The following is a 19232-nucleotide window of genomic DNA, read 5'->3' as shown; positions in this document are numbered from 1 at the left end:
TGAAGTTAATTTAAAGTTTAGGTTTACGCAGTGCTTTCTTTCCGAAGTACCTGCACTCATGAATATGTCTGTATGTGTCAGTCGGTGAAATCCACGCGCTTCGCACCGGCGAAGTACCGCTTTTAAATTTTTATTAAGAAGAAAAGAAAACGTTTTTAAATTGAGGGAAAATATACTAATAACAGTTTGTTAAGGATCAGTTTTTTTGTGAAGCTGCCTTTACTCGAGTGATCACTTCGAGCTGACTTGGTGGCCAAGTGTAAGCGTTACCTGGAAGTAAGCACCCATACAATCAGATTGTGAATCAGACTACGAATGCCGTGAATGTAATTACACACTCACTGCAGTTGCTTACGGTAATCGAACCTCAGACGTCAGCGCTAGAGGGGCTTAGCAGCGGTGAAGTATTGGTTTTAAATTTTAATTAAGAACAAAAGAAAACCTGAGAGGTTCGATTCCCGAAAGGGAGTGAAGTGAGTGTCCGGCTACCTACCAGGTAAAGCTTATGGTCAGACAGCAAGTGACGTAACATCAGCCACGGTGCCTTCAGTTGTGAGAAGCAGATCATAGAATGATTGAAAATAGTTTTGCATTTACCTTTTTAGTAAAAGGCGAGCTTTTAAGCCTGAGAAATCACCCCGTAAATGCACACGTTTAATTGCACATGTGTTAATATGTATGGTTACACAGTATTAAAAGACAGTGAAGAACGTGATTTACCTTTGTTCCCGCGTTTCATAAAAGGCGAGCTTTTAAGCCTGAGAAATCACCCCGTAAATGCACACGTTTACTTGCACGTGTTAATATGTATGCTTACACAGTATTAAAAGACACTCAAAAATTAACGTCATTTACCATCAGCCACGGTGCCTTCAGTTGTGAGAAGCAGATCATAGAATGATTGAAAATAGTTTTGCATTTACCTTTTTAGTAAAAGGCGAGCTTTTAAGCCTGAGAAATCACCGCGTAAATGCACACGTTTAATTGGACATGTGTTAATATGTATGGTTACACAGTATTAAAAGACAGTGAACAACGTAAGTTACCTTTGTTCCCGCGTTTGATAAAAGGTGAGCTTTTAAGCCTGAGAAATCACCCCGTAAATGCACACGTTTAATTGCACATGTGTTAATATGTATGCTTACACAGTATTAAAAGACAGTCAAAAATTAACGTCATTTACCTTCGTTCCCGCGTGTGACTCGTGCTGTAAATCTCTTCCTTGTTTTCAGTTCACGTGATTACGTAGGAGGCGTGATGACGCGATACGTGACTCCGCCTCCTCCATTACAGTGTATGGACAAAAAATATGTTCCAGTTATGACCATTACACTTTGAATTTCGAAATGAAACCTGCCTAACTTTTGTAAGTAAGCTGTAAGGAATGAGCCTGCCAAATTTCAGCCTTCCACCTACATGGGAAGTTGGAGAATTAGTGATGAGTGAGTCAGTCAGTCAGTGAGTGAGTCAGTGAGGGCTTTGCCTTTTATTAGTATAGATACCGCCGGTGAGTTCAGGCAGTTCTGTTGACTGAACGGTGTTTTTAATTCATTATTGCATCTCATAATCTATTTACTCAGTGTATGTGCACGTACTGTTTCTTTGGTTCATACCAAGTTCTTAATGCGTGGAACATCAGGAACTTATATGAAAAACAGTAAGGTCTCTTTACTTTTTTTTTTTGTCACTTCTAAAATTTCTTTGTCAACAAGTGCTTTCTGTTTTACAAGACAACTTGCTCGATTCTGGCGCCACAGGAGACAAAAAGGGACATTCATACAACAGTGTCATCTTCACAAGTAGCTTTAACACTATAATTTATGGTACTTGTAAAGGTTACCGGTTTTTTTTTTTTTTAATTCAGTTTTATTCTCTGCCACATTCACGGTCCCCCGGATTTGACATTGCTGTTTTTCAAAAAAAGACGTGCTATAACAGAGGTGAATTCAGATGAGGATGAAGGTTCTACATCGGCTGTTACAGACTTAAATCAAATCTATGATTTTATTCTATACTAGTCATTTAGCCCGTTACAATAACGGGTGCGAGAACAGTAGTGCGTAAACATTAGTAGGAACAGTCTATATTAAATGGCAAGGGACTTTGACCTCATTCTTTTTGTTGGTCGTATTTTTCTTTCTTTCAGCCTTTCTTTTGTTGATGTTTACTTGCTGAGCTGACCGTTCTTTGTGGGCTGCCGCTGTGTATTGTGTGTCTTTAATTTTCTGTGAAAGTAATACTATCTTGTACGTCCGTAATATACCTTTAATTTTCTCTGGTGGTAATACAGGCGTGCGCGTCGGTAATATGCCTTTAATCTCCTCTGACAGTAATACTGGCTTGTATGTGGCTGTAATATGCGTCACTGTTTTGTGTACCTTTAATTTCCTCTCGCAGTAATACTGGTTTGTATTTCCGTAAAACGCCTCTAACTTTCTCTGACAGTAATATCGCGCATCACACCGTGCCCCGCGCATGCGCAACTTCACCAGAAGCCCGGCGCATGTGCACTTCACCAGAAGACACACACACACGGACACCTGGATGCACAAAGGGATTTTATTAAAGAGGACTAGTAACAATAAGAACAGCTCACTACTTAAAAAAGGTAAATGTAGAAAGCGCCTGGAATTGAACCGGCAACCTCTTGATTATGAGTCAGCAGTTCATACTCTTGCGCTGCCCAAGTGGTTGTGTCAGCATTGTACCCTAACCTGATTTGTTTTTCTTTGGTTATATCTTGAATAAAAGTCCAGTTGTTTTGTTATACTCGAACCTTTTGTGAAAGTGTTTATTTGATATTTGGACTTCAGTCTTCACATATTATACACTTCATATCAGCATTCTGTCGTTAGTACTATAACATGAAAAAAAGTTTCTGTTTAAGGTAGGTATTCAACATTTTCTTGCCTTGCATTTCCTGTCATCCTACATTTACCCAGAACACACATGAAAAGCATGTGTTCCAAATAATGATATATTATTTACCCTATACAACTCCAGGGACCTCACACCCAGATAAACAGCCGTGAGCTGGGAGAATATTTTTTCAGAGATGAGCTGTTGCATGGGGGAGGGTATGGAATAACTGTCTGCTTGTGCTGATCAACACATCTGCAAAACAAAAGACACTAATGGAGAGGTGCGAAGGAATTGAAGGTAGCCCAGGATTGTGACTTTTATCGTAGGCTTCAGGGATTCTAGTGTTAACCTTTAACCTTTTGAGGATGCTTATGTGTGTTTACTTAAATCTCCATAATTTGGGTAATGAAGTTAATAAGCATTGCGATATTATTTGATTTCTTCTTGTTAATCATTATTCCTGTGTTTATACAAAGTACAGCAAAAAATAAACACACACACCACACGGTGAAAGCCACACATGTGAAAGTACAGAATATAATAGAATGTTGGTGTAAACACCTTCAGTTGCTCACCAAACAGTAATTTATTGTATCTGTCATAAAGGAGGAATCAGTTATTTAGAAAAAAGTCATAGCCTGTGTTTTTCAGCACATAATATTGAAGAATTTCACGCAGTGTACAAAGAGGACACTCAGTCTCTGTGTGTTGTGAGATCATAGATGACTCAATTCTGAACATCAGAATAGGTTTAGGTTAGGTTTAGGTTTAGGTTTCTTTATTTAGTCATGTTTACACAGGAAAACATTAAATTTGCCTTCTCAGTTGCATCTAATAACAGGTAACAGACAGAATGAAATAAAACACACAAATAGAAATAAGAAAGGTTAAGGTAAGGCAGTTAGATAAAACATATTTATACCAAAAAAAAAAAAAGGTAACAGGATATATATCAAAACCTTAAACATTATCTCCGATATTTCTTATTGAAAAGTCGTATGGCACTAGGAAGAAAGGAGTTTCTGGAGTAAATTGTGTGGGTTTTCAAAGCAACTATCCTTCCTGATTTACTGAAGTTTAGATCAACATGTAATGGATGTCTGTCATCAGTTGAGATGATTTCCAGTTTCTTTAGCATTGCCCTCTGACACACACTAGTCAAATCATCTACATCAGCCCCAATAACTTTAGCTGCATACTTCGTAATCTGCTGGAGCTTTTTTGAGTTTTGGTTTGTCAGACTATTAAACCAGGCAATGAAACTGAAAGTGATCACGGACTGGATCATACTACGATAGAAGGACAACATGAGGTCCTTGTCTACTTTAAGTAGTTTGAGTTTATGGAGGAGAAATAAGCGCTGGTTGCATTTAGAAAATAATTTTTTTGTATTTGTATTCCAGTTAAGATTGTTATCTAGGTAAGTTCCTAAGTATTTATATTCATTCACTATTTCTACCTCCTCTCCCAGAACTACAATAGGTGAACATACAGATTTCTGTCTCTTAAAATCAAATATCATTTCTTTGGTCTTTTTTACATTCAGAGTGAGAAAGTTTTTATTGCACCAGTTTACCATACAGTCCACTTGATTTAGATAGTGACTTTCATCCTCCCCAGATATGCATCCTATGATCATGGTGTCATCCGCATACTTAATAATGGAGCAGTGGTCATTGTTCTGTCTCAGGTCACTTGTGTACAGAGTAAACAGTAATGATGATAAGACACACCCCTGTGGACTTCCTGTGTTTGAATGAATGGCTATTGAAAAAGTGTCCTGAACTTTAACTGTCTGTGAACGATTTAAAAGAAAGTTCTGAATCCATAGTGTGATAAATGGGTTTACATTCATACTGTTTAATTTCCCAATCAGTATATGAGGCTGTATAGTATTGAATGCTGAAGAAAAATCCAAAAATAGTGCTCTGACATATGAACCAGGCTAATCAAGAAAGGTATAGATTTGATGTAAGATAACAAGCAGAGCATCTTCCATACTTCTGTTTGCACAATAAGCAAATTGATTGTTATCTTGAAAAGACTTTGTCTCTGTCATTAAAATGTTTTTCACCAAGTGTTCAAAGCATTTCATTGGAATAGATGTAAGTGCCACTGGTCTGTAGTCATTTAAACAGCTTGGCCTAGAAACCTTAGATACAGGGGTAATGATTGATTGTTTCCACAGATTAGGTACAATACCACAGGTCAGAGACCAGTTAAAAAGCAAATGAAAGACTGGGGAGAGCTGCTTAGAGCAAGACTTTAAGAGCCAACCTGATATGCCGTCTGGTCCCATTGCTCTGTTTGTTTTGGCCTGCCGCAAGCCTTTTTCCACTTCAGTTAAACTGAACCCAATCACAGCAGAATACCTGGTGTTTTTATAAAGCATTTCCTTTATTTCTGTATTTTGGGTGCTGAAATCACTTGTTTCAAAGCTGGCATAAAAGTTATTCAGTTCATCTGCTAAAAGCTTGTGGTCTTTGTCAGCTGGAAAATCCACATTCTTTTTAGGGCCCAGTCCTGTAATTGTTTTTACTCCCTTCCAGACCTGCTTTGGATTGTTATCATTGAACCACCTCTTGATTTTTTCCCCATACATCTTTTTATTTTGTTTAATTAACCTGTTAATCCTTTGCTGTAAAATTCGCTTATCTTCTAACTTATTTTCTTGATGTGCATGTTGCTTTTGCAATAGTAATGCTTTAACCTCTTTAGTGATCCATGGCTTACTGTTTTGGGTACACCTTGACAGATTTTTTTCTTAATGATCATAGACTCACAGAATTGAATATATTCGCTGACAGTATAGGTGGCCTCATTCAGTGACTGTGAGGATGTCAGCAGATCCCAATGTGTACTGGAGAAGCATTCCTGCAGTTCCTCTACACTTTCCTTGTACCAGTTTATAAAAATCTATAAACTTTTTAGTGGCCCCAAAAGACGCATAATGAAAGCATTTAACAGACGAGTTTGACCTTAGTGTATATAAAGATTCTTTTTAAAACATGTCAACTACACTCATCCTCATGACTGCAAAATAAACAAATTCATACATAATGATGTTACTTCTACATTTTTTTCCTTAGATACCTAATAATAAAAATCTTTTTTGTGACTTTATTTGTGAGGTAAAGAATTTAAGGGTAACTGTTGTCTCTGATATAAATTTTAAATCACATATTCTGATTGCTTGGACTGCATTTTTTCACTTAAGGAATATAGCTAAAGTTAGACCTCTCATAACTTTAAAAAATTAGTTCACGCTTTTGTTCTCATTCGACTAGATTACTGTAGTGCACTCCTTACAGGACTGCCTAAGAAAGACATCAATCAGTTACAGTTAGTGCAGAATGCAGCAGCACGAATCTTAACTAGATAAAGAAAATCTGAGCACATCTTGCCATTCTTGGCATCATTATATTGGTTTCCCTTGTCACCTACTAATTGTTTTGAAAGCCTTAAATAATCTTGCCGTCTTATATTTTTGAATGTCTGTACTTCACGCTCAGAATGTGTACATTATGCGTTCATTTGATGTGTCTTCTGAGCATATCCTCAGAAGTTAATGCAATGCTTGCTCGAGTTGCAGTACCGGTAAAAACTCGGGGGTTGGCGGCGGGCACAGTGTGTTCAAGTCAGAACCTGATGTCAAGAGTTTCTGTTTACTATCAACATGTGACAGCAAGCTGCTTTGTCAGTCTTTTTTTTTTTTTTTTTTTTTTGGTGCACCTTCACAACAGTGGTGTGTTGGCTCTGAGGTTAGGGATCTGCACTGGCAATCGGAAGGTTGCTGGTTCGAAGCCCGTACAGTGACTCTACGGGGCCCTTGAGCAAAGCCCTTAACCTGCAATTGCTCTGTCCTGGGTATGACGTTAATCTGCATCCAGCCCTTTAAGCAGGTCCTCCAACCTGCAGGGAGAACTTGCGGGTTGATGGCAGGATTGGCACTTCAGCCACCGTAAAATAAACTCACATTGTTCCAGTGTGGTGCTTAGGTGTCAAACAGCAATTGCCACACAGAACATGTTAAATTTATAATATTCCAGCTGTCTGTACATTTAGAATCCTCAGATTTATACTTGATATCATGCTGAAATATGTTAAAATATGTATGAGGTGTGATCAAAAAATACGGTGAATGTTTTAAAATGTTTTATTGCAGTAAAAGATTTAGAACTACTAGTCACCCTCAAACTACTCTTCTCCACTTCGAATGCACTTATCCCAACGCTCCTGCCACTTTGCGAAGCAGTTCTTCAAGTTTTCTTTTCAGAGTGTCTTTAGTTGGGTTGTCGTGGCTGTCTGGATTGAAATTGTTTACCTTTCATGGTCATTTTCAATTTAGGGAACAGCCAGAAGTTGCACGGTGCCAGATCCGGTGAATAAGGTGGATGCGGACACAGTGTAATGTTTTTATTTGACAGAAATTGTCATACTAGAAGGGATATGTGACAAGGAGTTTTGTCATGATGAAGAATGAAACCGTTTTAACATTTTCCTTGGTTATTGTTGAAGGACGTCCTGATCTTTTCTCATTTTCATCCGAGTCAGATCCATTACGAAATCGATCAAACTACTTGTAAACAGTCTTAATTGTCGGTGCAGTGTCACCATAAAGCGATTTTAGCATCTGATGGGTTTCCTGAGCTTTTTGCAATTTGAAACAAAATTTCATGTTAATGTGTTGCTCGATATCCATTATTAATGACAAACTTGAAAAACACACTTGAACTCAACAGTGGCTCACAAACAACTACTGACAGTATCAAACAAGTTGAAACTTGTCACAAACCAGGCTCTAGGTTGGACATGGCAGAACCTGCATTCAATTGTTTTGTGTTGCTCTTGGATGGTGCTCTGCACAACATTCACTGTAGTTTTTTATCACACCTTGTACAGTATATTTCCTTTTTCAGATATATCTTTTTTAAATAATTAATACTGTTAACAATTACACGTGTGGGCGGCATGGTGGTGGATCAGTAGTGCTGCTACCTCTCTGTAAGGAATCACATACCTGGTGTTCCCTGTCTGGAGATTCATGTTTTTCCTGGTGGGTTTCCACAATGTGCTCCAGTTTCCTTCCAAGGTCATGAAGGTTTAGGGATTTGGTGATGCTAGTCTATGTGTATGCTTCTGTTTACCTTGCGATGAGCTGATGCCCCATCCAGGGATTGTTTCTGCCTCACACCTGATGCTTGCTGGAATTGGCAAGTCCCTGGATTGATGGATGTAATCATTATACATCCATCCTTTTCAGAGATATTGTGGCATGGTGTCTTGGGAATTTAATGGATGTTTCAGGCAATTGACAACCCAGCGAAGCTGAGCGTTGTTTTCTCACTATGTTGTTATCTCATAATGCCACCTCGTGGAATTTTCCAGATTTTCATAAAGCATGCGCAATTATTAACAGTACACCGCTTGCGTAGCAGTAGTGTCCACAGGTTCATGCGTCACATTGCATGAATTATAAACATGGTCTTACACAAATCTTCAAATGAAGGGGTGGTTATAATTCCAAGAGCTAACCTGAAAAGAAGTGGTGAGGCAGATTTTTGCTGTAATGCACCTAAAATTTGGAATACTTTACCAATAGAAATTCACCAGCCTAATACAGTAGAATAATTTAAAAAAACTGCTAAAAATCCATTATTTTAAAATGGCTTTTTCATAGCTACATTTTAGTTGTACAGTACACCCCCAAAATTTGGATGTGGTTAAAAAAATGCCTATTTTTATAGTTTAAACCCTAAATATGTCCCCAAAACACTTTATTTTAATTTCAAACTCAACTTAATACATTACCTAAAAAAAAAAGAATGTAAAGGTAAACCTGTATAATGTACTGCTATGTCTTCCGCAGTGCTAGAATGTAAAATACAGATGTTACAGCTGTATGTACAATGTGCAACACTGATCTTTTACACACTGCTAATGAACTGTAAAAACTATTTAAAAAAACTACTGGAACAATATGTACAAGGTGCAACTGACGCCATGGATGAAATTCAGTAAATCACCGAGCCAACTACGCTTGAACTGGCTGCACTCAAGCACACAGAGGTAAGCACTGATGCTTGCAGGCTAGTCTAGTGCAGCGGCTGAATCTCAGGGACAGTGAGACTGCAGTGCTGCAGGGTGTCATGCTTGGGTCACAGAATTGAACAGAAACACAGGAGATTGTAGAGACAGGAACTTTACTCAAACACTTCAAACAAACATGTCTCTTTCAGAAGTAAAACAAGCTCCGTATGCAGCTAGTTCTCGATTAAAGAATAGGCAAACATCATAGGGGAGCACAGCGGGAGCGGGACCCCCAACAAGAGCAGAGGATGTCTGGGGGAGGAGAGAGAAATAAAGCAATCAGCCAAAAAGGACAGGTGCTGTTCAGGCTTTTAAGTATGCGTAGCGTTGCGCGAGAAGCATATTATGCGGCAGAGCAGCCGCAAGTAAGCCCAGCCAGTAAGGGAGCAATGTGAAGTTAGTCTATCTAGGGGTGCGTTCAGCCCCCCTGCTCACAAGGGGCTGGCAGTGGTCATGACATGGCTGCTCAGCGAATGTACGGGACTGACTGATCAGCTCCTGTGCTATCACAAATGGCACTGGGAAACGACTATAGCCGGTTGTGGCAGTTTAAGGGTTCAGAGGAACAAAACAGAAAACACAAGAACACTCAGCTGGAGATTCATCACAGTCAATCAGCAACAAGAAGAAATTAATAATGCTGTAGCAGTCTGGTGCTGCTAAGATTCATGGTGATTTATTTATTTTTATAGTGGAGATTCCAGGGACACACCCAGCCTTGGCCCGACCCGCACACACTCACAAACAGAGACAAAAACAAAGCAAACTAGTAATCAAACAGCAAATAAAGATTGTAATGAAAACAAATGAAATAAATGAAAACAATGATACCACCCCTGTTCCCCTTTCAGCGATTACACATTAAATACAACAAAGCACAAACAAAACACACAGTAAATCATGAAAAAAGTTCATGAAAAATGGCAACAGATGAAACATAATGATGAAAATAGATACTCCAGAGATCCGTACGTTGATTGGGAATGTACAGATAGTCCTACCGCTAGTTCCTGAAATGGTGAAGACAGGTGGACAGGTTCAGGAACGCTCCTTTCTTTGCAGGATGGCCATGAATCCACTTACAGTCCTCATGTACACAGGCAGACGGCAGACAATCCAGACGCCAACCACGAAACGATCCAGGACAAAACGAATAAGTACAGGTACCCCAATAGAAGGCAGACAGACAGGAACTTGAAACCCAAATTACAAAAACTTTTTTTTTTTTTTTGCTTTTGGTCACCAGCCCCCTTTTTAAAAGCCGCGCTGACATCCTTTGACCCCAACAGCCCCAGCACCCTCAGCAGAAGACCAATCAGAGCCACTGCAGGGACTGCTGGGAGTTGTAGTTTCATATTCTATTGGCTACTTTCACTATCCCAAGCCGCGTTGTCCTCTACAGTTGCTTCTTGTTCTCTCTACAGTACAGTATTTCCCTGAAAAAAGCCATACATATTGCGGAGGATATTTTCAGGTTCCGCTAACAATTATTAGATAGGTTCTTAGGAAAAATCCGCAAATGACTGAGGCCGCAAACTCTAAACCGCGCCTTCACGGGGGTCTACTGTATCCCTGTTAGTCTATATGGGCATTAAATTATCATTTTTCTCTGGGTTCTGCAGTTCCATACTAATCTGTTCTCTTTTCTGCTGTCTTTTCTGGTTCTTGTGTGGTGGTGATCTGTGCCACCACCTCCTGATTAGGTACCATGCGGTCCACATGACCACCATCATCTTCAATTTCTTCCATGTGAAGCCTCAAGAATCTAGATCTAGAACATCTATGTTAGATAGAATTCCCAGTAGGTGCAGAACGGTCTTTTGGCCTTGGAAACCTTGTTTTTCTTTGTTAAATATTGTATAATATGATTGCCTAATCTTGTTTGTTGATGTTTTATATTAACTTTCTTTTATTTCATTTTATAAAGCACTTTGAGCTGAATTGTTTTATGAAAATGTGCTATATAAATAAATGTTATCTCCTGTCTTTTTATCTCAACTGCCTTTGTCATGCATTTCCATGATTTATCCCTTTGTGTGTGTGTGTGTGTGTGTATTGGGTCTTGCTTGCCTTCTTTTTCAGTTGAAATAGCTCCCGCCCATCTATGCCATCCGTATTTTATCCTTGTATTCAGTTATTTATTACAAGGGGGCTCCGCCCACTGCTCGCTTCGCTCGTCTACCCCCGGGGTTGGGTAACCCGAAATACATTGATGAATGTATGAGATATATCGAATTGTAAAGATGTAGATGACGAACAAAGGAAGTAAACAACCCATAGCATGGCACATTAGAAGGATCTATTGGAATACTTCTTTATACACAACATTTGTAGTAAAATCGTTGATAGAGTGCGTCATCTGGATCTAACACGTAGATCTGTGCATATTTGCGTTTGTGATTTGGCTCAGGGTGCACTGTTCCAATCCGATGTAATATTTGTCCACATACGCGAAAGCAGTATGGGCCATTGCCAGCTGGTGGCCTGATATTTACCCCGGTAGATGCAAAAGCAAATGAACTATTGTAGGATCTAATGCAGGCTATAATGTTTTTACTTTCGGTTACATTGTTAGTTAGAAACATCCGTAGATATTCAGGATATTCATCTAAAGGAGGCAGTCTAACCTGACCCCTTTGACAACAACGTGTAAACTCATTAGTTGTATTGCCAGTTGTTTCTTCAGGGAAGTTAAGTGAATGACAATGACAGCAATGATATTCATTAATCCTAATGAATGTTCATTAATAGTGGACGCACTTAAAACCAAAAAGCCCTCAACCTGGGTGGGACGCTACAATACTTTCGAATTTTACTGCTTTCATATTGTGTACCTTTGTCTGCATGTGTATCGCGCCATCGTTCGTTTGAGCCTTTCGAATTCCACTGCTTTCATAATCTCTTATCTGCCTTTTTTTCTCTTTAATGCCTTTGGGTCTCTATTCTCTGTATTGTCCTTAAACGCTTTCTATGCGCTGAGAGCACATGATTTGTGTGTTGGAATTGTTTCAATTTCATTATTTTCACTTTTACTTTAAAGCTTCATTAAAAACAATATTTTTTGGAGATACATTGTGACAACGCAACATATAACTGCCCGTGAGTGAATATTGTTTCTGTTTCTGTAATAAATAATCCGGGTTTTTCTGTTTGTCCATGTGATTTATTGATTGTCATAGCAAAAGCTATTCTCACGGTAAACTGTAAACATTTTACTACGAATAGCATATCACGATCTCCTTTGGTGTGTAATGTTACTGGCGGAATATATACATCACCTTTCTTTTTGCCTGTTAAAATTTGCATCGCTTCTCCGAGATCATCAATATACACCCGACCGAATTGTGTACAGTAATCCCTCGCTACTTCGCGGTTCACTTTTCGCGGATTCACGACTTCGCGGATTTTATATGTAAGCATATCTAAATATATAATGCGGATTTTTCGCTGCTTCGCGGGTTTCTGCGGACAATGGGTCTTTTTACTTCTGGTACTTGCTTCCTCAGTTGGTTTGCCCAGTTGATTTCATACAAGAGATGCTATTGGCGGATGGCTGAGAAACTACCCAATCAGAGCACGCAGTTAAGTTCCTGTGTGCTGCTGATTGGCTCAGCGACGGAGTGCTACATTAACCAGGAAGTCTCATCTCACTCATTCAGCATTAACGTGCTCCTGCTTCAGGGGCCGTGTCCAAGCGCCAACAGAAGATGCAAATGATTGCAGAAAAGGTAAAAGTTTTGGATATGTTGAAGGAAGGGAACAGCTACACCGCTGCAGGACACCATTACAGCATGAATGAGTCCACGATTCTTTTTATTTAAAAAGGAGGAAAAGCATATAAGATCTACGGCCGCAGTGTCCTTTAACCAGGGCGCAAAACGAGTTGCAAGTGGACGTGATAAGGCAGTAGTCTGGATGGAATCTGCTTTAGGAATCTTTGCAACAAGGTCGACGACGTCATGACTGCCTACAAGCTGCTCTTCAACCGGAAAAAGAAGCAGCGGTAGCAACTGCCGATCACAATGTTTTTGCAGCCTCGCAAAAAAGAGCCAGTTCCTACTACTACTACTACTACTACTACGGATACACCTTCGGAAACCGTGGAGGAGGTGCCCCAGGAAATGGCACCGCCGTCTGAAGAGACGTTAAATACAGTCATCGGCTGCGCAGTAAAAGTCATCATCACCTTCATCGTCATCATTTTTACTGCGCAGCATATTCATCACCATTATCACGTCATATAAATTAAATATTCATTTTACGATGAAGTTTAGTTTACGATGTTCTACTTTAATGACAAAGTACGAGAATAAAGTAAACATGTCCTCACAATATTACACAGTACCCAGGTACATTACACTGTATTGAAAACAAATAAAACAAGTACAACTTGGCTTGCAGTATTATCCAGTAGTATAGAAACAGTATTTACACATCTGACCTTTTAAAACTAAAGCATCTCCAGGCGACAGACGTGACTCCTTTTTTTTGTCTCTCTGTCCATTTTCACCGCGCGGCATACCTATGCTACCGCCCACAATTTGGTGGTGTAGCAGTGAAAAAGAGCCCTAGTGCAACAAATCTGTGTTTAGCGGTGTAGCAGTGAAAAAGGTCCCCACTTGAACAGTTTCCCGCTGTGCCACGTTCTGAACGTCGTTTAGGCAATTTAAACCGGTGTTGCGGTATAAGAAAAATCCATATCATAAAAAAAATAAAAAACGGTTTTCGGTATGAACCAGTATGCCCAGCACTAACCATCAGCAAAAAATATTTTTGGTAGCCACTGACGTACCACTGCTTTCACATCAGGGTTCTTTCTTCATTCTTCGTGGTTGTGGCTGTAGCTGGACATCCGGAGCATTCTGCATCCGTCACACTAGCACGGCCATTTTCGAACATTTCAATCCACTCAAAGTCGACTTTTACAAGGGAGAACTTTATCTCCATACTGAGCACACATGCAGAGATGAATTTGTGCTCCTGGCGCACCTTGTGCCCACAAAAAGCATATGACAGAACGCTGTTCCTCTTTGGTGCAATTTATAAGTTTCGCAGCCATCTTCACCACAAGGTGACAATTTTTATACTAAATTGTAATGGCAACCGGCTTGCCAGACAGAACTAGTCACATGACACTCTCGGACATGACCAATTACTACTCCACCGTTTCCAATGAAAATATAAATGTGCGGAAACGTTTTGATCGACCCTCGTATACAGTATTTTTACTGGGTTTTTATCTGTGTATTCAAAACAATCAAATTATTACCCATTAATGTCTGGACAAATGAATTTCTTCTGTAGAAACTTCTTATGGTTATTATATTCTTCTTACTTGATAATTAATATTTGGTTTAGCAGAGTGAACAACATCTCAACTTTTTATTATGCATTATGAGTATTAATAATTTTACTGCATGTGTTAGGGAGTAAATACTCCCCTTGATGTCCGGTTACTTGTAATAGGTGCTTCTTCTAAATTCTTTTACTTTTAAAAGTTGTAGTGTCTTTAGCTTAATCTTATACTGAGGGAAAAATAAATGTTTTAGGGAAAAAATTGCAGTGAAATATTAACTTTGTGCCTCACTTTCCTCTTCCATACAGGGAGCTCTTGTGAGTGCCTTGGCAGATGACAGCATTCACCTCTGGAACCTGCGGCAAAAGCGACCTGCCATTCTTCATTCGCTTAAGTTCAACAGGGAGAGGTAAGGCATTATTATTTCCATTCAGACTAAATTATTTGCTTTAATGTATATTCATTCAGATTAAGATTGAATAGAGTGAGTACATTGTTGAATGGTTAAAATTTCATGTTATAAAGCAGAACCATATTTTTAAAACATTCACGTACAAAATGGAATCCTGTTCTTCTCAGTATTGTCTCAAGCAGAACCAAGAAATTCAAATGCATTTTCACCTGCGATTTTTGGTTTATAAAAAAGTGGCTAATTTACTACTACAACATTTTATCTCCTACGAATGCAATAAATAGTAATTTGATTTAATAACAAGGATAGCTAATATAGTCTCCGGTTCCACCACCCTGAATTGGTTTAAGCAGATTTAAAAATATAATGTTATTATACTGTACAGTATAATAAATATTGATAGTGTAGATTATTTTATTGTCATTAATTTTGTATTGTTTTAGTACTGTTTTAAACCTCAGGTGTGTTGAACATTGGTTCATTGAGTGAGTTATCTCTAGTGTTATAATAATAATTATAAGGAACACAACATCTGACTATAAACCAATTTTATCTGAAAATATATACACCAATTTAGAGGTTATCATTTCCATATAAGTACATTCATTACGTTGGTATCAGTTCAGGAATTCAGTAACTAATTTCTGTCAGATAATTTCCTTCAACCTGTCATTTCAACATGGTTGTGAGCTAGAAAAACAATCACAAGTCTAGATGGAGAGTAGTGAAATTGTGGAAAGCTAATTTCTTTTAAGATGTTCTCATACACATCCTTGGCCATTTTAAAGTAGTCTTTGGACTATATGAGGACATTGGAAGCTCAGAAGAATTTACTTATGAACAAGAATATCAAACTTGGGTCAGTACTGTGAGGAAGCAACACAATGCAAACTGAACAAATAACAAAGTACATTTCTTTTGCAATTGTGTATTTCTGCTTCTATGTCCACAGATCAGAGACTGAGAGGCTGATATGAGCAAGACATACTGTAACATTGCATTGTTAGACTTCTAAATCAACATGAACAAAACATGTTTTTTTATATTAGAAATACATTACTGTTACTGTTTTGCTCCATACTACATAGTTTTAACTGTTCCAGTTTATTATCATGTATAATACAAGGAAATTGTTACTTGTATGTCTCCTCAGAATAGTGACGGTAATGCAAAAAGACAAAGACACACAAAAGCATACATTCGTAGAATGAAACTTTTATACACAATTTTATACTATATACTGTGTATATATTTTATGGTTGAATTTATGTTATTATTGTCAAAATTGAAGTGTTAACTCGCTCAATTCATTTCAATGATATAATCTGCTATTTTTTTTATCACAACTAAAACACATGTATTGTTTGATCTAAGCCAATGGGCTTTAAACTGGGGACAATGAGGTTCACATTATTTAAAAAAAATTCCAATTTTAAAGATTGTCTTTAAATTGCCAACTTTTTAAATAAATTTACAGGTAACTAAAAGTGGTCTTTAATTGTTAAATAAAAGTTACCTATATTACAAGAGCATTGGTCCTGTACCTTTGCAGCATACTAACAGCTGTCATGGGGAAACCAACAAAAGGGGGGTTAAAAAAAAAAGGTGGGACTTAAAAGAACCATTGGATACACAGTGACTTAACTCATGTCTCAATGCTCATCTGCGCTTCAGTTCCATTATTCAGTGTCATGGTGATAATTCTGTGTGACTCCACTGCTGTCCCTCATGCCTCCTTTTTTCTCTTGCATGTCCATTGCCCATACCAAATCAAGTCTTCCAGTGCTAAAATTGGCTCTGAGAGAGCAGCTACTTTTTTGTTTCTACACCTATTTTAGCCAGTCTATACCAGGATGGAGACTGCTAGGAAATCATGCCCCAAAACCTATAGATTTTTGTGAAAGAATGTGTCTCAGGTGAGTGCTGTCTTTTTCACCCCTTACACCCACACAAACAGTCTGCACAGCATGTCTATCTCTCTCCCTGAGTTTCAGTTCTCCAACATCACAAGGTTTTTATTTTTGGTGAACTTGTTTTTGTACCATCATTTTTATAACAGTTTTAAAAATTGGCAGACTTAAACAGAAGAATAGCATTATTTTCTTCTTTTTTGACCAAAGTTCATATGTAACTTGAGTTAATTTTTCACTTCTTTGGGTCTGAATTCATATGTAACTTTTAAATGTTTGCAAATTAAGAATATAGAAATTTTAGGCTTTATGATTTTAACTCCTTATCAAACCATGCTACCGTTCATTAAAAATGTTATGTAATTTTCTAACCTTGTTTAATGTAGACCAGGGTCACGGGGGATGAAAGCTAGCACATGGAGCAAGGCAGGAATAAACCCTGGCCAGGGTCCCGGTCCATGGCAGGGTGAACACACAAAACACACACAAGGGGCAATTTAGCATCCACAAATCACCTGTCATGCATGTCTTATAACAGTAGGAGGAAACCACAGGGAGGAAAAATGCACACAACCATTCAAAAGAAATATATGTAGTCAATTTTTTAAATTTCCAAGTGGAATATTAGCATGAGGGCTGAGAGTTAAATCTTTTGTAAAAGTTCAATACTTAAACATCTTAAGACTGAAAGAACTTGTGGGTACTTCAGATGTTTCATTTCCTAGAAGTGCTACCTCGAGAATAAAGGTGGAAAACTAACCTAGAGAGATCACGTGATTGTTAATCACATACTTTCTGAGTCAGAAATTTACTAGTATCCAAATTTAGGCAGTAACTGAGATACAAGATCATGCTGCACTTCATTGCATTAAGTTTACAGTATGAGGGGCTTGATCAGAAGGTACAGTATTTTGGTGGGCCTTGATTTAAAGTTTTTGAACCCATGAGTTTATTCCATTAACACTAGAATTACCAGAGTCTACGAAAAAACTCATAGATCCGGCCCACCTTAAATCCGTTCGCACCTCTCCCTCAGCGTCTTTTGTCCTGTAAATATGCCAGTTAAGACAAGCAGCAAGCAGCCTGCTATTCCATCCCCCACTACCGCAGAACGTGTACAAAGTTCTCCCAGCTCAGGTCTTGATTGATTATCTGGGAGTGAATGTGAAGTGCTAGAGTTTTAAAAGTGAAAAAAAAAGGTAACTTTTACAAGTACTATAAATGTACACCGTCTGTTACAGACTCAAACCAAATGTATGTGTGTACTGTATAATATTAACAATAAGAGCAGCTCACTACTGAAAACGGCAAATATAGGAGACAGTCAGGATTGAACCGGGGACTCTTGATTACAAGTCAGCAAATCTTACCGCTTCGCCATGGAAGTTGTTGTATCGTCCTTGAACCTTTTGTGAAAGTGTTTATTTGATCTTTGGACTTCAGGCTTCACACATTATATAGTTTATGCCAACATTTTGTCATTTACTACTAAAATATGAAAAATGTTTCTGTTTTAACAATGTGTTTACACAGATTATTGTAGATTATTGTGCTTTCTTAATTTTTTTATTTTTAATAAATTTGCAAAAACCTCAAGTAAACTTTTTTCACGTTGTCATTATGGGGTGTTGTGTGTAGAATTCTGAGGGAAAAAATGAATTTAATCAATTTTGGAATAAGGCTGTAACATAACAAAATGTGGAAAAAGTGAATACTTTCCGGATGCACTGTACAGTGGAATTCATACTTTCATGTCCAATCAATATGGAACACATCACAACTCTCTAGTGCCATGATAATTAAATCCATAACTTCATTTTATTTAATAGAAAACATAGATCAACTTACAATGCTTGATACAATCTTCATCTGTGACTCCATACCACCCATGCAGCCACTCTTCTGGTTCCTGAATTCAAAAGATAAACCCTAATACAATACAAAATATATTGTGCAGCCAGCCTCACAAACAAGAGCAAACCAGCATCTTTTCAACTCGATCATATTTCCAATCTGCAATAAACTGAGATTAAGTCACCTTGATTAGAGATTTTACTCTTTACAGACATAGATATGGGCATCCTAAGACAAAGTTCTGGTATGTTTTTTTTCCATATTATTAAAAGTCCTACATAATCTGATAATCATACTTTATATGTATGGGAATAATTCTGCTCACTTATAGATATTTCAAAAGGTGAGAAACAGCAGAAATTTAAAATTAGATATTGTAGCAGACAGAAGCACTATTCAAATAAGAGGAGCCAAATTGCTGCAATGGTCTACTTGTGTTTGTCTACATCCTTTGTTGCAGCACTCATTACACCATACAAATTATTCATTAAGCTACAGTTACCTTGTGCTGCTGAGCTCCTGATTTAATAACAGCAATTTTAGTTTTTTTTTCTTTTCCTCTCTAAGTATTAAGTGTTATGTTGAGTTTCTTTTGCTCTCTCCCTGAAACCCTGGATGTTTAAAATGCATGGACTGGAGAAATTGGGGTCGGGTTTTTAGGAAGAAGTACAGTGGGTATAGCAGATTTCACTGCTGTTCACTACAAACTTTTTAATGGGTTGACGCCAGGCTTGTATTCTTGTTTGAGAGTCTGGCCCCGTAAGCTTTGGCAAAATGTAGACTATAAAGAAGTTTGGTACTATACTTA

The 19232-nt window shown here is 38.1% G+C and overlaps 1 protein-coding gene across 1 annotated transcript in view; it reads left to right on the top strand.

Moving 5' to 3' along the window:
• Positions 1-19232, top strand: part of LOC114648702 (syntaxin-binding protein 5-like) — a 580738-nt gene that overhangs the window by 182872 nt on the left and 378634 nt on the right. Inside the window, 1 exon segment of the mRNA XM_051924863.1 lies at positions 14557-14657. Within this exon segment, the coding sequence (XP_051780823.1) occupies positions 14557-14657 (101 nt within the window).

This window comes from Erpetoichthys calabaricus, chromosome 3 (genome assembly GCF_900747795.2).
Source record: "Erpetoichthys calabaricus chromosome 3, fErpCal1.3, whole genome shotgun sequence".
Taxonomy (NCBI): domain Eukaryota; kingdom Metazoa; phylum Chordata; class Cladistia; order Polypteriformes; family Polypteridae; genus Erpetoichthys; species Erpetoichthys calabaricus.
This window is presented reverse-complemented; position numbering and strand designations above follow the sequence as displayed.